At 47.1% G+C, this 16734-nt stretch overlaps 1 protein-coding gene across 2 annotated transcripts in view; it reads left to right on the plus strand.

Annotated features, from left to right (window-relative positions):
* LAMC2 (laminin subunit gamma 2) overlaps positions 1 to 16734 on the plus strand; it is a 70430-nt gene that overhangs the window by 49667 nt on the left and 4029 nt on the right. For both annotated transcript variants that reach the window (XM_066361695.1, XM_066361696.1), the window contains 13 exons: positions 262 to 444; positions 1076 to 1321; positions 3760 to 3905; positions 4914 to 5070; positions 5355 to 5560; positions 7466 to 7545; positions 9056 to 9205; positions 10406 to 10550; positions 11501 to 11650; positions 12168 to 12282; positions 13799 to 13998; positions 15673 to 15831; positions 15917 to 16016. In XM_066361695.1, the coding sequence (XP_066217792.1) occupies positions 262 to 444; positions 1076 to 1321; positions 3760 to 3905; positions 4914 to 5070; positions 5355 to 5560; positions 7466 to 7545; positions 9056 to 9205; positions 10406 to 10550; positions 11501 to 11650; positions 12168 to 12282; positions 13799 to 13998; positions 15673 to 15831; positions 15917 to 16016 (2037 nt within the window). The remainder of the gene's footprint in view (positions 1 to 261; positions 445 to 1075; positions 1322 to 3759; positions 3906 to 4913; positions 5071 to 5354; positions 5561 to 7465; positions 7546 to 9055; positions 9206 to 10405; positions 10551 to 11500; positions 11651 to 12167; positions 12283 to 13798; positions 13999 to 15672; positions 15832 to 15916; positions 16017 to 16734) is intronic.

Below are 16734 nucleotides of genomic sequence, written 5' to 3' on the forward strand. Positions count from 1 at the left end.
GGGGCGGTGTCAAGTTATGGAGAGTAAGGGAAGTGTGTGTCTGCTTAGCACGGGGGCCCCCGAAGGTGAGACCCAGGATTCGCGGCCATGTTTAGAGTCATAGGAGGGCGCAGGTGAATGCCGGTGTACCAACACTTTGAAGGAAGCTTCAGAAAGGAAGGCTTTGATTTACCAAGTCTGGGGTAAATCCGTGTATCACAGGAGGGGTGGAGTGTTACTCTGCTCAGATCTCTACTCCCGCCTTCTTCCTCTGCCTCCCAGGAGACTGTTACTCAGGGGATGAGAATCCGGACGTCGAGTGTGCCGACTGCCCCCTTGGTTTCTACAATGATCCACACGACCCCCGAAGCTGCAAGCCGTGCCCCTGTCGCAATGGGTTCAGCTGCTCGGTGATGCCCGAGACGGAGGAGGTTGTGTGCAATAACTGCCCCCTCGGGGTCACCGGTAAGGCCGGCGCCTGCCTCACGCCGTCCTGATGCCGTGGGTTCCCAGGCTGAGCTTCTAGTCCAAGGGATTTCTAGGGAACTAGAACTACTGAGGGTTCATCTAAATGGGCTCATTCTAAAGACAAGATGATTGCGATGCCCGAGTGGTGAGGTGGCTTGAGAAGGGACAGGCTGTACAGGGAGGGAACATCTGAAGCTGTGTTAGGAGGTCTGTAATTAGGAGATGAAGTTTTCAGACATAATACAGGCTTTAGCTCAGTTTTTTAAAATGAACCAAGGTAAAGAAGGAAAATGTAGTGACCTTTTAAATGTCACATCTGTCTTCCGGTCAGTCTGGAAGAAGAGTTTGTTTTCAATAGCAGCCTGGGGTGGATTGCTCGGATCTGACCTTCCCCCCCACCTAGTTAACTGGCGGGAAGCCGCTGAGGGTGCTGCTGTGTTCTAACACCTGGGACCCCCTGGCGGGCAAGAGCCACCCTCCAGCCCTGGGGGCCTGCTCCTGAGGCTGCTGCTGTTCTGGGGGCCAGGGTGGAAGTTCCCTAGGCAGCCGCTGGTTCTTTCTGCCTCTGTGTCTGGTCTTGCTGCTGATGGATGACCAACCCCTGGGTGTGACCCTTTGTTCCTCCCAGGTGCCCGCTGCGAGCTCTGTGCCGATGGCTACTTTGGGGACCCCTTTGGGGAACGTGGGCCAGTGAGGCCTTGTCAGCCCTGTCAGTGTAACAACAATGTGGACCCCAGTGCCTCGGGGAACTGTGACCGCCTGACAGGCAGGTGTCTCAAGTGCATCCACAACACAGCTGGTGTCCACTGTGACCAGTGCAAAGCAGGCTACTTCGGGGACCCCTTGGCTCCCAACCCAGCGGACAAGTGTCGAGGTAGGACTGCGCCCCCTAGCAGGTGTGTGTGTGTGTGTGTGTGTGTGTGTGTCTGTAAACTTGCTAGTGTGAACCCATGTAAGAATGAACAAATCAGCAAGGCCAACAGCAGGTGTTATCTTGATGCTTCTTTGGTTTCTCTGACCAGCTGGCCCAGGGACAGCCCAGTCCTGCCGCCTGTCACAGGCCTTAGACCAGTTTCCCCTGCAGCAGGGCTGGCGGACAGAGCTGGAGGTGTCCAATGGGCGGAGCTGAAGGGAGAAGTGAGTAAGGTCAGGTTTACATTCCTAAACAGGAGAGGAAATAAGCTGGGGCCACATCCTCTGCCCCCTCTCGGGGCTGGTGGGCAGGGACGTGGCTGCCACCCGTTCTAGGGGAATAATAAATAACTGGCGACTAAGCCTGAACAAACTGAGGTGCAAGGGGAGTGGGCTGGGAAGTGGTTTAAGAGGCCCTCTCGGGAAGTCAGGGTCATTGATGTACAGAGGTAACAGTCAAACGTCTCCTCAGGAGACTCGGCTTCCAAACAGGACCTGTGGAGCGTCCCCAAAGCTGCTTCAGACAGAGCATGACTGTGCAGACGGGCCTCTTGCTCAGCCCTTCTTACAAACCTCTGCATAGGTTTTATTCTGGAGGCAAGTTTAGTTCTAGGGAGCTGGGCTTACCACTGACTCCTCCCTTGGTCGTAACGGTCCCAGACCCGGCCCAGTGCCCAGAACTTAGCAGCTTGTTTATTATAATGTCCAGAGTGGCTCTGGGGACCCAGACTGGAGGCCTCCTGATTCCCTGGGAGGTCTGCAAGGAACCCCAACACTCTCATTGCCACCAGAGTCTCCACCTCCAGAAATGCCTGAGGACCTCCTCGCAACCTGGGGCTTCTCTCCAGGGGTGTGAATCCCACCAGCTCTGACCCCAACTCGTGGATTTGCTGCAGTGCGCTAGTAGAAAGTGCCCCATGATGGAGAAAGCCCACATGACGCTGGCGATACTGAGTTCAAGTCCGGTTTTTTAACACACCCATGCTACTATATTATTCTGATCCTACCAATTAATTTCTCTGAGTTCTGTTTTCCTCATATGGATGAATACTATTTAACTCCAAGTGGTTGCAAAGATAAAATAGCATAGGGAAAGTATACTGTAAACTATATAATTTTAGTTATAAGAGGCTATTATTAATAAGGGTATCTCTGGCTTTAGACTATACATTTCTTCACTCAAGCTAGTAATGACACTACAGTTAGATATGTAATCATATGACTCTATGCTGAGTATTTTGGGAACACCAAAGATAGAGCCATCCAGAGAATCACTGCACCTCCATTAGAACCATGTCTCAACCTCTGTTTTATCCTCAACTCTTCAAACAAAAAGTGGCACGTACTCGGTACGCAGTCAATTTGACTGACTGAATAAAGGTGTTGCTTTCTTACTGCATTTCATACATCAAAGACAGCGGGCCAGAAGGAGAAAAGCATTGGCTCTTTTCAAGTTCTCATTCCAGCTGGTCATTTACTTGCTGTGTGATCTTGGACAATTTACTCAACCTCTCTGTGCTTATCTTCCTCATCTGTAAAATAGAAGGAGATGCCCACATGTGGCACATAGTATTAGGCCCAGAAGAAATGTTATTCACCTTGTGAGCAAAGCCAGAGTGCTTGCTGAATATCCAACAGGCTTACAATTTCACAGGAGGAAGAAAATAAGTGTCACCAGAAAGGATGAACTGTTGTCATATTCCTTCATCCACACACATGCAAGCAAACTTTCCATTTTATAGATTGCTTTCTGTTAGTTTTGTGTCTTGTTTGATCCTTCTCTTTCGTTTTTCTATCTTTTGTTTTTATTTGGTTGTATTCCATACATCTTTCCTCTGTTGCTATCTTTTTTATCTCATGTGCTTCTGTGGTGGTTTTTTCAAGGGTGGTTACCTTTAAGTAATGAAAAGGGTTCCTACCCTGTTCATTGTAGCGCACTATTTTGTGAGTACTTTTGCACTCCATCGTCCTTTGCTACTGTTAATCTCCATCCTCTCCCCCCCTTTCTTTTTGTTGTTGTCACAGTTTAAATTTGGTTTTATTGTGTTCTTCTTGGAGCTTTTACTTGTGGAAACATCTGGAGGCTCCAAGGATAGTTTTTTCTGTTTCTGGTTGAAGATCTTGTTGAGTTTTGGGGGAGATTTATCGGTATCGCTTCCTACCGCGCCATTACTCTGTCGTCCGCTTTTCTATTTCTCAAGCAAACTTTCCAGATGGTCCCTGAAATCCAACTGTATTAGAATGTGCTTGGAACCATACTCAAGAGATAAGTCTAACCCAATGTGAACCGAGGACACTATGAATGCTGACTTGATCTCCTTCCTTGTCTTTTACTATACCTCCAGTTTCTGGGATCAGTGCGCTAGGAATACCTCCTATTTGTCTGCCTTTTGTCTCTAGTTTGCAACTGCAACCCAGAGGGCTCTGAGCCTGTGGAGTGTCGAAGTGACGGCAGCTGCGTTTGCAAGCCAGGATTTGGTGGTGTCAACTGTGAACACGCAGCACTAACCAACTGTCCAGCTTGCTATGATCAAGTGAAGATTCAGGTACGCATGCTCACTGCCTGTCACCCTCATGAGTAAACTTTAAGTGTCTGCTGGGAGGTTCATTCACAGATCTAGGACCCTCCTAGTCTTTTGGGGATAGGGGTAAGCGTTATGATTTTTTCTTTAAAAATTACTGTATTAAAAAATTCTTTTAATGGTAATAATACTTCGGAGTTATGTTCTTATATGTGTCATTTTTCAAAACCCCTTTTGTAGATGTTGTCTCATTTGGTACTCATGATAACTTGGTCATGTTGAGGGGAAAAAGCATTCTGACTTCAGTTTTCACTGAGCAAGCAGTCTCAAAAAGTTTATAATTTTTTTAAGTCACATGGCCAGGTGGAGTTGAGTATCCCAACCATGTCCCCTGACTCCGAGTTCAGGGGTCTTTCCACGATAACATGCCACTTCCTAGGCTTTTGTCCCAAGAGATATGCTCGTAAAACAAATGAAGAAAAACAGAAACATATAAAAGATAGGAGTCCAGAAGGTCTCAAGGCTATCTAAACAGGAATGGCTTCCAGAAATTTCTCATTTGTGTTCCAGAGAAGAATGAAATTGATGTTGTTATTAATTATTCATTGTTCTCTTGCTGGAGTGAAGGGTGGGTGAAGAAAGGGCCCAAATAGAACCCACAATGTAGGACAAACCCAATCTGTTTTTAAAATTCATCTATTTAATCAGCCCTCTTGTTCCATGCCTTGTTCTAAGCACTGTATAAATATTAACTCATTTAGTCCAAGTAATAACTCTATGGGATATTATTATTATTATTATTATTATTATTGTTATTATTATCCCCATCTTATACATAAAGAAAGTAACATGTCCAAGGTCACACAGCTGGTGAGTAGTGAGGCCAGGATTCAAACTCAGAGCCTAGGTTCTGGAGTCTGAACTTTGAACTACCATGACACGCTGAGCATCTCTGGGCCTTTGGCTTTTATGCCCTGGGTCCCTGCCATTCGACCATCATCTGTTCTGATCCTCATCCCTGTGTGGTTTCAGATGGATCAGTTTGTGCAGCAGCTGCGGAGCCTGGAGGCCCTGGTTTCGCAGGCTCAGGGTGGCGGAGGAGGAGTCCCCGACCCAGAGCTGGAAGGCAGGGTGCGGCAGGCTGAGCAGGCCCTGCGGGACATCCTGAGAGAGGCCCAGCTTTCAGAAGGTGACGAAGAACAATGAATCCATTGTCCTAGAGTACACTGCCACACGTGGGCCATAGACTCTTCCTTGGGTGTCTGGTCAGCAGGTGTCTCTGCCCAGCCTTTGCAGAGGGGGAAGGACTGTCTGTGACATTCTCCTGGGAAATGAACGATGGAGATAAAAGAGCAGTTGCATGTCTCCATTTTGCCATGGGCCAGTCGAAGTCACTTTTGCAGCCCTCGATTATGTTTGATCACTGTGCTGACTGCAAAAAGCCCCTTCCTCCTTTTCCTTGTTGGTGTTCAGGTGCTATGAGGTCTCTCAATCTCCAGTTGGCCAAGGCAAGGAGCCAAGAAAACAGCTATCGGAACCGCCTGGATGACCTCAAGATGACTGTGGAAAGGGTCCAGGCCCTGGGCAGTCAGTATCAGAACCGAGTTCGGGACACTCGTCGGCTCATCACTCAGATGCACCTGAGCCTGGAGGGGAGCGAGTCTTCCCTGCGAAACACGGTGGGTGATGCTGGGTCAGGGCTCTGTGGTCACGGTGGGTGATGCTGGGTCAGGGCTCTGTGGTCACGGTGGGTGATGCTGGGTCAGGGCTCTGGTCACGATGGGTGATGCTGGGTCAGGGCTCTGGTCACGGTAGGTGATGCTGGGTCAGGGCTCTGGTCACGATGGGTGATGCTGGGTCAGGGCTCTGTGGTCACGATGGGTGATGCTGGGTCAGGGCTCTGTGGTCACGATGGGTGATGCTGGGTGATGCTGGGTCAGGGCTCTGTGGTCACGGTGGGTGATGCTGGGTCAGGGCTCTGTGGTCACGGTGGGTGATGCTGGGTCAGGGCTCTGTGGTCACGGTGGGTGATGCTGGGTCAGGGCTCTGTGGTCACGATGGGTGATGCTGGGTCAGGGCTCTGTGGTCACGGTGGGTGATGCTGGGTCAGGGCTCTGTGGTCACGATGGGTGATGCTGGGTCAGGGCTCTGTGGTCACGGTGGGTGATGCTGGGTCAGGGCTCTGTGGTCACGGTGGGTGATGCTGGGTCAGGGCTCTGGTCACGATGGGTGATGCTGGGTCAGGGCTCTGTGATCAAGGCTCTTTTGGGAGGCCCACCTGTAGGCATAGTGGCTCACTGGCCGTTTCTCAGGTTTTCTGGTCCATCTGGAAAATACCGTATTCCCCCATGTATAAGACGCACCCTTTTCTGAAAAATTTGGGGTCTAAAAACTGGGTGTGTCTTATATAACGGTTGTAGATATTTTTTTTTTTTTAGTTGTATTTCCCGCTTTTTCAGACAGATGAGGAGTTGTATGAATGTTATGATGAATAAAACTTGAGTTCAATAGCTTTATGTAAGACTTTTTTTTTTTCAAATTTCGGGCTCCCAAATTAAGGTGCCTCTTATACATGGGAGCGTCTTATACATGGGGAAATGCGATACTTGCCCTTCTCTCCCCTGAAACAGCCACAACTGCTTTTGTTCTTTAGTTTCCCGCAGTTTCCCATTTTACTGTTTTCTGTTACCCTCCCTCCTTCGCTTCTTGCTCCCCATACCCTCCTCTAGGCCCCGTCTCTCCTTCCTTTTCTCTGTGTATCATCTAACTTGTTAGCTCCCGGAGGGCAGGACTGAGTTGTGTTCATATTTATGTTCTCAGCCCATAGTACAGTGTGTGGCTGTGCTGGTTGCTGCATGAATGAATGAATGAATGAATGAATGAATGAATGAACACACAGAAGAACACATGGAAAGAAAAGGAAGGCAGAAAGAGGGGGAAGAACAATGGAAGGGGCCCAATGAAGACATGGTTCTGAAAATGAGAAAGAAAAGTTATTGCCAGTGTGACTATTTTGATGATGTCGTTTGTCTCGTGGTAGGAGGGAGAAGTTGGAATGAGCATTCTCCTATTTCAGAGTAGAGATGGCCAAGGTAACAATTATGTAAGGCTAGGTGGGAGGTGAATAAAGGAAATTTGGAGATATCGGATATTATGCTGAGGAAATGAAAGATTTAAAATTTAATGTGTATCCAATAAAAAAATAATAATGTGTATTGATTTTTTTCCTTATTACAAAAATAATGCTTATGATAGAAATTTTGGAAAATAAAAATGCCTTTACTAAGATAGGCATTTAAAACTTGATATATTCTACTGAACTTTAAATACCTATGAAAATATAAACTATGTGTATATTTTTAAATGCATCTGTACCTATATCTAGACTTTTTATGAACACAGATTTCAACTTTATTCTTGTTTATACATTTTTTTCTTGTAATGATCATGGTAACTTGGGACTCTATGTTTCAGGGTGTAGAAGGTCGTGTGGCTAATGACAGGTGATTCTGACAGGACAGATGCAGAACTTGCTCAGGCTCCATGACCAAGTGCAAAGCCTTAACCAATTTTCCTTTTCACAGAACATCCCTCCCTCAGACCACTACGTGGGGCCAAATAGCTTTAGAAATCTGGCTCAGGAGGCCATGCGATTGGCAAACAGGTGAGCACGGCTAGAGGGCACCCCTGCCAGCTTCAGACCATCTCTGCAAGGCTAGCAGTGAACAACACTGCAGGGCGTTCATGCCATTCATTCATATCCATCGCCTCTAGGCTCATTTGCAGCCCTTCCCCTGTCTTGAAGCCGTGTTTTTACCACCCGCCTTTTAGTGGATGTAGGTGGCCACTGGACACTGTCATTTGGCAGAAGTCGAGGATCAGGCTGTTTCTTTTCCAGATTTTTCTGTGACTCACAATGTGGCTTTGGTTTATGTCAGATGTGATTCCTCAGGCCCCATGAAATGAATCAGTCCTTGGAAATGAACACTCTGCAGCTTTGAGGGACTCCCAGGCTCCCACACTGAACTTGGGAACAAGTAGCAACAAGTCTTTGCTAGCCTGGGGAGGGGGGGGGCTAAGTCTGCAGAAGGCTGACTTCCTTCTGAAAACCAGCTCTGCTGGGTCCCTGTGACAGCAGGCAGCTCCTTAGCCCTTGCCTGACACTGAATGCTACCATGTTAAAGAGGTCTGCTCAGAGCCCAGTGCTCAGCAGGGTAGCACTCTCTGTTAATCCCAGATGGAATTCAGTCTGCACAGGGGACTGATTTGTGTTTTTGTAGCATGAGCTGACTCCTGAGTTTGTTTTTATCACTGTCTAGGAGGCCAAAAGCACAGGGGGGATTTTTATTGACAGGTTTTGTCCCCCCTAGTGGTGGCCCAGTTTAGAGCTGTAGCAAAAGCAAGTGGGGGTTGGATCCTGGATGAAATAAGACCTAGAGTTTCTTTATTTCCCCCTGCAGAAAACAGCTTATGAATGCAATATTTTATCACCCTGATACTGCTCCCAGACATTTCCACCCGCACCCCAGGCCTCTCCTGGTTGTGCTGTAAATGGAATAAATCACCAAAAAGTCTATGACATGAGGCTACTTTATAGCACCTGCTTCTTTTTTTTTTTTTTTAATTTTTCTGAAGTGAGAAGTGGGGGGCAGGGAGGAGGGGGAGCAGACAGACTCCCACATGCACCTGACCAGAATCCACCCAGCATGCCCACCAGAGGGCGATGCTCTGCCCATCTGGGGCATCACGCCATTGCGTCTGGAGCCACTCTAGCACCTGAGGCAGAGGCCATGGAGCCATCCTCAGCGCCTGGGCCAACTTTGCCCCAATGGAGCCTTGGCTGCAGGAGGGGAAGTGAGAGAGAGAGAGAGAGAGAGAGAGAGAGAGAGGAGAGAGGGAAGGTTGGAGAAGCAGATGGGCACTTCTCCTGTGTGCCCTGACTGGGAATCGAACCTGGGACTTCCACATGCCAGGCCAACATTCTACCGCTGAGCCAACAGGCCAGGGCCAGCACCTGCTTCTTAATAGTTCCTCCACCTCCACCTAACTGGGTCAATTCTGTTTGGCTTTTCTAGTCAAACCACTTCCCTTGCTCCTCTCCCTACATTTAAATAAAAGGCTTCTAAGAAGTTTTCACTATGAAAATTCAAATTCTTTATTTTTAATTCTTTCAGCCATGAGGAGTCAGCCAATAACATGGAGCAACTGACAAGGGAAACCGAAGATTACTCCAAACAAGCTCTGTTGCTGGCACGCAAGGCCCTTCAGGACGGCGGTGGTGGTGGCAGCCCAGACGGCTCCGTGGTGCAAGGGCTTGTGGGAAAGTAGGTTTCAGCAGCTTCTCAGGGGGCCAGTGTCCTCTGTATCTTCCCAGGGCAGAATGCAAACTTCATTCTTTACAAAAATATATTAATAATAATAATAGAGAGAATAAGAGTGTTACTTTGGGGCAAAGCAGATACTTTTGAAATTGGATAAAGACAGGTTGGTTAATCTAAAGTTTGTGTTCTGGTTGAGAGATTACATGTTTAGAGATATGGTCACCCTCTATGGCAGAGGTCCCCAAACTACGGCCCACGGGCCACATGCGGCCCCCTGAGGCCATTTATCTGGCCCCCACCGCACTTCTGGAAGGGGCACCTCTTTCATAGGTGGTCAGTGGAGGAGCATAGTTCCCATTGAAATACTGGTCAGTTTGTTGATTTAAATTTACTTGTTTGTTATTTTAAATATTGTATTTCTTCCCGTTTTGTTTTTTTACTTTAAAATAAGATATGTGCAGTGTGCATAGGGATTTGTTCATAGTTTTTTTTGTAGTCCGGCCTTCCAACGGTCTGAGGGACGGTGAACTGGCCCCCTGTGTAAAAAGTTTGGGGACCCCTGCTCTATGGTGTTTGAAGTGTGTGAGTAAATTCACCTGGTGGCATGGAGGATATAAAAATAATATATTTATATTATTAAGAATTGGGAACTTAGGCCTGACCAGGTGGTGGCGCAGTGGATAGAGTGTCAGACTGGGATGCAGAGGACCCACATTCGAGACCCCGAGGTCACCAGCTTGAGCGCGGGCTCATCTGGTTTGAGTAAAGCTCACCAGCTTGGACCCAAGGTCGCTGGCTCGAGCAAGGGGTTACTTAGTCTGCTAAAGGCCCACGGTCAAGGCACATATGAGAAAGCAATCAATGAACAACTAAGGTGTCACAACGAGAAATTGATGATTGATGCTTCTCATCTCTCTCAGTTCCTGTCTGTCTGTCCCTATCTATCCCTCTCTCTGACTCTCTCTCTGTCTTGTAAAAAGAAAAAGAAAAAGAAAAAAAGAATTGGGAACTTAGGTTGAATTTTCCTGAGCCAATCTGTGTCGAATTTAATGTTTAGATGATAGAGATGGGTGCATATTTGGTATATAATGTCATTTGGTTTTTCTCAAAATTTGACTAATACTTTTAAGACAAGAGGATGGATATTTGCTTTAAATAAAAAGAATGGCTTCTCACGAAGTCCTCTATCTTCCCCCTTTGCAGGTTGGAGAAAACTAAGTCTCTGGCCCAGCTGTTGTCCAGGGAGGCCACTCAAACTGACATTGAAGCAGATAAGTCTTATCAACATAGTCTCCGCCTTCTCAATTCCATGTCTCAGCTGCAGGGAGTCAGTGATCAGTCTTTGCAGGTAAGGACATCTCGCCGATATGCTGATGTCCCCAGGAAGAGCCGTAATGCTTTCTTCTCTGGGGGTTTCATCATATCATATCGTTCAGTCGTTCAGTTTTGTCTCCATGTTGACCTTTCTTGCCTAGATTAGGAAGAGTATTGAATCCTTCTCATTATCCATTTCCTTGTTCTTTAACCCCAATCTTGGCTTTTGAAAACACCTTGGCTCACATCCTGAACCAAGTAATGGATAAAAGTTTTCTGTTTCTTCCCTACTTCTGGGGACGACTGAAACCTGTGGAAAATTATTATAAATGAAATTTGATGTTTACATTTGGGTGACATCAATAGTACATCTCTCTGTGTATAGCCACTCAGAAGGCCTGTCGTTCTTCCCACAAGGTTTGAATTCCTTCTGTCATCAATTCCAAACTTAGATTCAGAAGATTGGACTTTCTACCTATCACAAAAAGCACTCACAGTGGTTCCCACAAAAATGTTCCTGTGTATATATAAACTAAAACATAACATAATTGTAATGAGAAACAGACACAGAACCCGTGTGAGGACAGTGGTATGGATGGAAAAGGGGAAGGGGATTAAGAAGTAGAAACTTTTAGTTATAAAATATGTAAGTCATGGAGATGAAATGTATGTCATAGGGAATAGTCAGTAACATCATTATAATAACGTTTGGTAACAGATGATTAGATTTATGGTGATCACTTCTTAGGTTGAATCATTATGTTCTATACCTGACACTAATATACTATTATATGTCAACTTAATTTTAAATAAATTTTAAAAGGAAAACCTGTTTGATACCTGGGGCATCTGCTTCAGGTATCGTGCCTGTAAGACTTTGGGCTTGTATTGTTGTTGTCAAACAATGATGGCAGGTCTTAAGAAGACTATTGTGGGAACTGATGAGCAGAGAGGCAACTCATTCCTATTTCCTTGGGCTTCCAGGTAGAAGCAAAGAGGATCAGACAAAAAGCCGATTCTCTCTCAAGCCTGGTGACAAAGCATATGGATGAGTTCAAGCGTGCGCAAAGCAATTTGGGAAACTGGGAAGGAGAAACCCAGCGGCTTTTGCAGAACGGAAAGAATGAGAGACAGGTATCTTTTTAATTTATACGCTCAACAAACATGTATTGAATGCCAACCAATGGAGGGAAAAGAAAACACTGGAAACTCTCTAGAAGGTTAGGGTAGAGCTGCCTGTAGAGGAAGTAACTGAGATACAGAGACCTTGATGTAATGAGCTTGGCCCCACCCATTGAATCAGCCCTCAAATCTAGGAATAAGATTCAGTCCTCCTGGGTCCAATTTTGGTCCAGCTCTGTCTGCTAGCTTGGCTTCAGGAAGTTTCTAGAGCTTAGTATTATATTTGCAAAACTGTTCTTGTCTTTGATAATGGACTACAGTTTGAGACTTCTCTATATGGGATCCTTTTGGGTCCAGTTGGGTTATAACCTTGCTCTGTCCTAGATTGTGGAAGGGTTTGCCGCAGCACCCCTAGACTCTTGGGTGAGTCATAGCATTCTGTCATCACACAGAGAAGTTTCTGGCAGGAATGCGCTTCCCAGGTGTATGTTGCATTTGCTCTAATCTTGTTCTATCTGCCTGTTCACAGAAATCAGCTCAGCTACTTTCCCGTGCCAACCTTGCTAAGAGCAGAGCCCAAGAAGCACTAAGTATGGGCAATGCCACTTTTTATGAAGTTGAGAACATCTTAAAGAACCTCAGAGGTGAGTAGTTCACGGCTCAGGTCCCTTGAGCATTTTAAAGGTATAACCATGACTTTGGTTTATTTTGAATCTTCATGTATCTCACTAAGTGAAGGTGCACTGAAAGTATTAATAGACACATGATGACTAACTTTCTAAAGAAGAAGATCGCGTTAACATTTGACGCAGTGGGAAGCATTGAAGTAGATGTCAGAGGCTTGAGTTTCGATCTCTGCTGGGCCCTGTGACTGGGCTGAGTTGGCTGTGTGCCCATAGGTGAATCATACAGCCTTTTCAGACCCCCAGCTTTCTCTCTTTTTAAAAAAATTTTTTTATTGATTTTAGTAAGGGAGGAAGGAAGACAGAAAGAGAGACAGGAACATAGATTTGTTCCTGTATGTGCCCTGACCGGGGATCAAACCGGCAACCTCTGTGCTTGGGGATGATGCTCTAACCAACTGAGCTATCCAGTCAGGGCCCAACTTTCTCTTTGAAGGAAGGAGGGTAAGCTAAGTGATCTCTAAGGCCCCGCACAGATGCAACATCCCACTATTATACACACATGTATATATATGTTTGTAGCCTGGTTGCTTCCGATATAGGTTGCATTGTTGTGACGATGGGCCAAGCTTCGTCACAGCCATCAGAGCCCGGAGATTTGGAGGTGTGCCCGAGAGCTTTGGTTAAAGTTTCAGGCTTCTTCACTACAGAACAACAATAACAATAACAAAAACATTCCTGAAATCCTGGGATTTTTTTTTTCTTTTCTTCTATTAATTTTTTTTTTGTGTGTGGCAGAGACAGAGAGAGAGAGTCAGAGAGAGGGATAGGTACAGACAGACAGGAAGGGAGAGAAATGAGAAACATCAGTTCTTTATTGCGGTTCCTTAGTTGTTCATTGATTGATTTTTCACATGTGCCTTGACTGCAGGGCGGGGCGGGGGGGGGGGGGGGCTACAGCAGACCTTGCTCAAGCCAGCAACCTTGGGCTCAAGCTGGTGAGCTTTTGCTCAAACCAGATGAGCCCGTGCTCGAGCTGGCGACCTTGGGGTCTCCAACCTGGGTCCTCTGCGTCCCAGTCCAATGCTCTATCCACTGTTCCACTGCCTGGTCAGGCCCTGGGATTTTCTTGACAGAAAATAGCTGTCTACCTATTCTGTTTAACTCTCAACCATTGTCATTTGGCGGCTTAGGGTTTAAGGCTCTGGCTTGAAACTTTGGGCTTTGAAGATCCCACCTGCTTCTACTTTGCTTTGGGGTCTTAAGATTCTTACAGTGATGGGGACCCAGGGCAGGCTGATTGTCAGCTCCACTGGGAAGAGGACAAATTATGGCCCTTTCAATGCCTCCTTTCAGATGCTTTCTCCTGGATAGGAAAGAGTAATAGCCACAACTTCCCCACCTCTCATTCCTGGGCAGGAATAATGCTCTTCCTGGAATTTTCTGAAAAGCTTCAACCCCTTTCACCTTCATGTGTAAGTTTGTTGTATACGTTTGTTTTCAGCCTCATAGTAATGTCCCCTTATCTTCGTTTCAGAGTTTGACCTGCAGGTTGAAGACAGAAAAGCAGAAGCTGAAGAGGCCATGAAGAGACTGTCCTACATCAGCCAGAAGGTTGCAGACGCCAGTGACAAGACACAGCGGGCAGAAAAGGCCCTGGGCGGTGCTGCTGCTGATGCCCAGAGGGCAAAGAGCGTGGCCAGGGAGGCCCTGGAGATCACCGGCAAGATAGAACAGGTAAAGAGAAGTCGAGACACAGGCTGGCATGGGCGGCTCCGCACACAAGGGCCACGTGGAACGGGAAAGAGTATTCCAAAGCACTCAAGGACTCATTGGATCTATAGGGCTCATGGTCGTGGTGTGATCCATGGTGGCCCCTGATCTGTGTGGGTGTCCCTTTGGTTAACTGACTCAACAGTCCATTGGCTGAGTGCTAGAGCCCTCTTCCATCTCCTTCCTTAGACAGTACCATGAGAAGTCTTCTTCAGATGTGTTTATATAGACTATTGAGTTAGTTTCCTAGAGCTGCTATGACAGAGTGCTACAAACAGGATGGCCTAAACAACAGGAATTTATTCTCCTCCTTCCCCCATCCTGGTGGCTGGAAGTTTGAAATCAAAGTGTCAGCAGAGCCATTCTCCCTCTGAGACTCTGGGTAGAAACATTGCTCGCTTCTGGTGGCAGATGGCAATTCTTAGCGTTCCTTGGTTAGTGCCAGCATTGCCCCAGCCTCTGCCTCTGCCATCATGGGGTTCTTTTCCCTAAGTGTCTCTGACTCTTCTCATAAGGACAGAAGTCATACTGGAATAGGGGGCTCACTCTTCTCCAGTAGGGCCTCCTCTTAACTAATGACATCTGCAACAGCCTTACTTCCAAACTAAATTCACACGGCGAGGTACAGGGGGTTAGGACTTCAACATATTTTTTGTGGGGCGGGGGACACAATTCAGTACCTAACAGTGATCATCAATGTTTTGATTCAAGGTTGTAAAATTCTGGAGTTCTAAGTTCCTTGTCTCTGTGTTCTATGTCTAAGCGACATTTGTTTATTTTCCCCCCTTTGCTCGCTATGAGCCACTGCTCTGCATGGTGCTGGGGATATGGAGCTGAGAAAGACCCAATCCTTCTCTCCCAGGAGCACTTCGTAATGGGGAGAGACAGATTAGTGACACTTACAACCCAGATGCTAAATGCTCCAGTAGGAGTGCTTCAGTTGGAAGCGAGCTTTGTAGTTCTTATTTAAGCATGATTTCTGCAAAACCAAAGCAGCTCTAGAAAGCTCTAGAAAGTCTTGGTGTCTGGACTGGCCTCACTCTTGGACCCCATGATAACTTGCAAAAATAATCTCTAATTTTAGCTCCCTTGAGGGTAGAGACCAATTTCCTGTGCCTCCCTTTATATGGCTTCTAGCACAGAGACTTCGACAATTGGGTGCTTAATAATAGCTATCGATGAAGATGTTGATGAAGCTTGTCCTAATAAGAACAACACTCCAATCTGTAGCCTATTCATTCTCTGCAGCCCATGCTCAACTGTCTCGGGGAATAAAGGCATTAGAAAGATTAGGGAAGCAATGAAACGTGGCAGTGGATGAGATGAGTGTCACACCCTCTGGTTTTCCCAACTAGTTCCCATTGTGTTCACCATTTGGCGAGTAGTGACTCGAGAGGGAAGTGGTGGCTCAGTGCTGACCCTCCTAGTCCCCAGAGAAACACCCCCAAATTAACTTGTTTAGGGCAAAGCTTGGGAAAGGGTGTGTCCCCAAGTCTGACTCTCTCCTTGTTCATCTCACTGGCTCCACCACACAAGGGCCTGGTTGCAGCTGTATTTTCTCTGCAGTTGTCTTTGGAATGTTTCTGTTCCTCACCCCCCCCCCCTTTCTTCCGTCCCTGGCTCCTCTTCTTCCCCCAGGAGATAGGGAGTCTGAACTTGGACGCCAACGTGACAGCAGATGGAGCCTTGGCCGTGGAGAAGGGACTGGCCACTCTGAAGAGTGAGATGAGGGATGTGGAAGGCGAGCTGGCGAGAAAGGAGCGGGACTTTGACACGGACATGGATCTGGTGCAAATGGTGAGTTCCCACGGCTTGTCATGGGAGGTCCCCTCCAACCTGCCAAACACCCTTTCAAGACGAGTTTGCATGTGTTTTTCTTCAGGTAATTACAGAAGCCCAGAGTGCTGATAACAGGGCCAAGGGGGCTGGAGTTAGGATTCAAGACACACTCGACGCCTTGGACAGCATCCTGCACCTGCTAGGTATGTGGCGCGCCCACCAGCTTGCAGCCCGTGCCCCATGCCTCTTCCTAGAAGCCTAACCAGACCTAGCCCTGAGGAATGGGAGTCTCAACCTTCCTAAAGGGTATCAGGAAGTTCACTTTGTTTCCAGGCCCAGATATTCCAGGCCGGTTTCTTTACATTTTCTGGACTCTGTGTTAGCATCTCTTTGATGGGTCACTGAGCACCCGTTTCCTCTTGCAGGTGGAAGTCTCTAGGTGAGAGAGCTGGGTGCATTTAGGAAAGATATAATGAAGCTCAGATTGGTTCCTAATGTCTCACAGATCACAAAGCCAGTTGTGGAGGCAGGATTTGAACTTCACAGCTAAAGAGAAGACTGGACAGCTCGACAGTCCTGCTAAGGATTCTGGCCTTGATCCTGAGGAGCTAGTGGACAGCTTTGAGCAGAGGAATAGCATCATCACTGGATAGTTCAGATAGATCACTGGGCGACTGCGTAGAGAACTTGAAGGCAGGTTAGACAAAAGGCAGGGTGAGGCTGATTAGGAGGTTGCTGAAGGAATCGGGGAACGATGGTGGAGGCTTCCCTGGAGCAGTGGAAGGGGTGAGAGGGAAGACTCTCCCAGTCCAGCAAGTCAACAGTCACTGGCTGGTTCTGCTATGGGTCCCTCCCCAAACTGCAGTTATGCCTGCATGCAGCCAGCTGTGGCAGCTGGAGCTGCCTGGTAGACAGTCCAGA

This window comes from Saccopteryx leptura, chromosome 2, assembly GCF_036850995.1.
Source record: "Saccopteryx leptura isolate mSacLep1 chromosome 2, mSacLep1_pri_phased_curated, whole genome shotgun sequence".
Classification (NCBI taxonomy): Eukaryota; Metazoa; Chordata; class Mammalia; order Chiroptera; family Emballonuridae; genus Saccopteryx; species Saccopteryx leptura.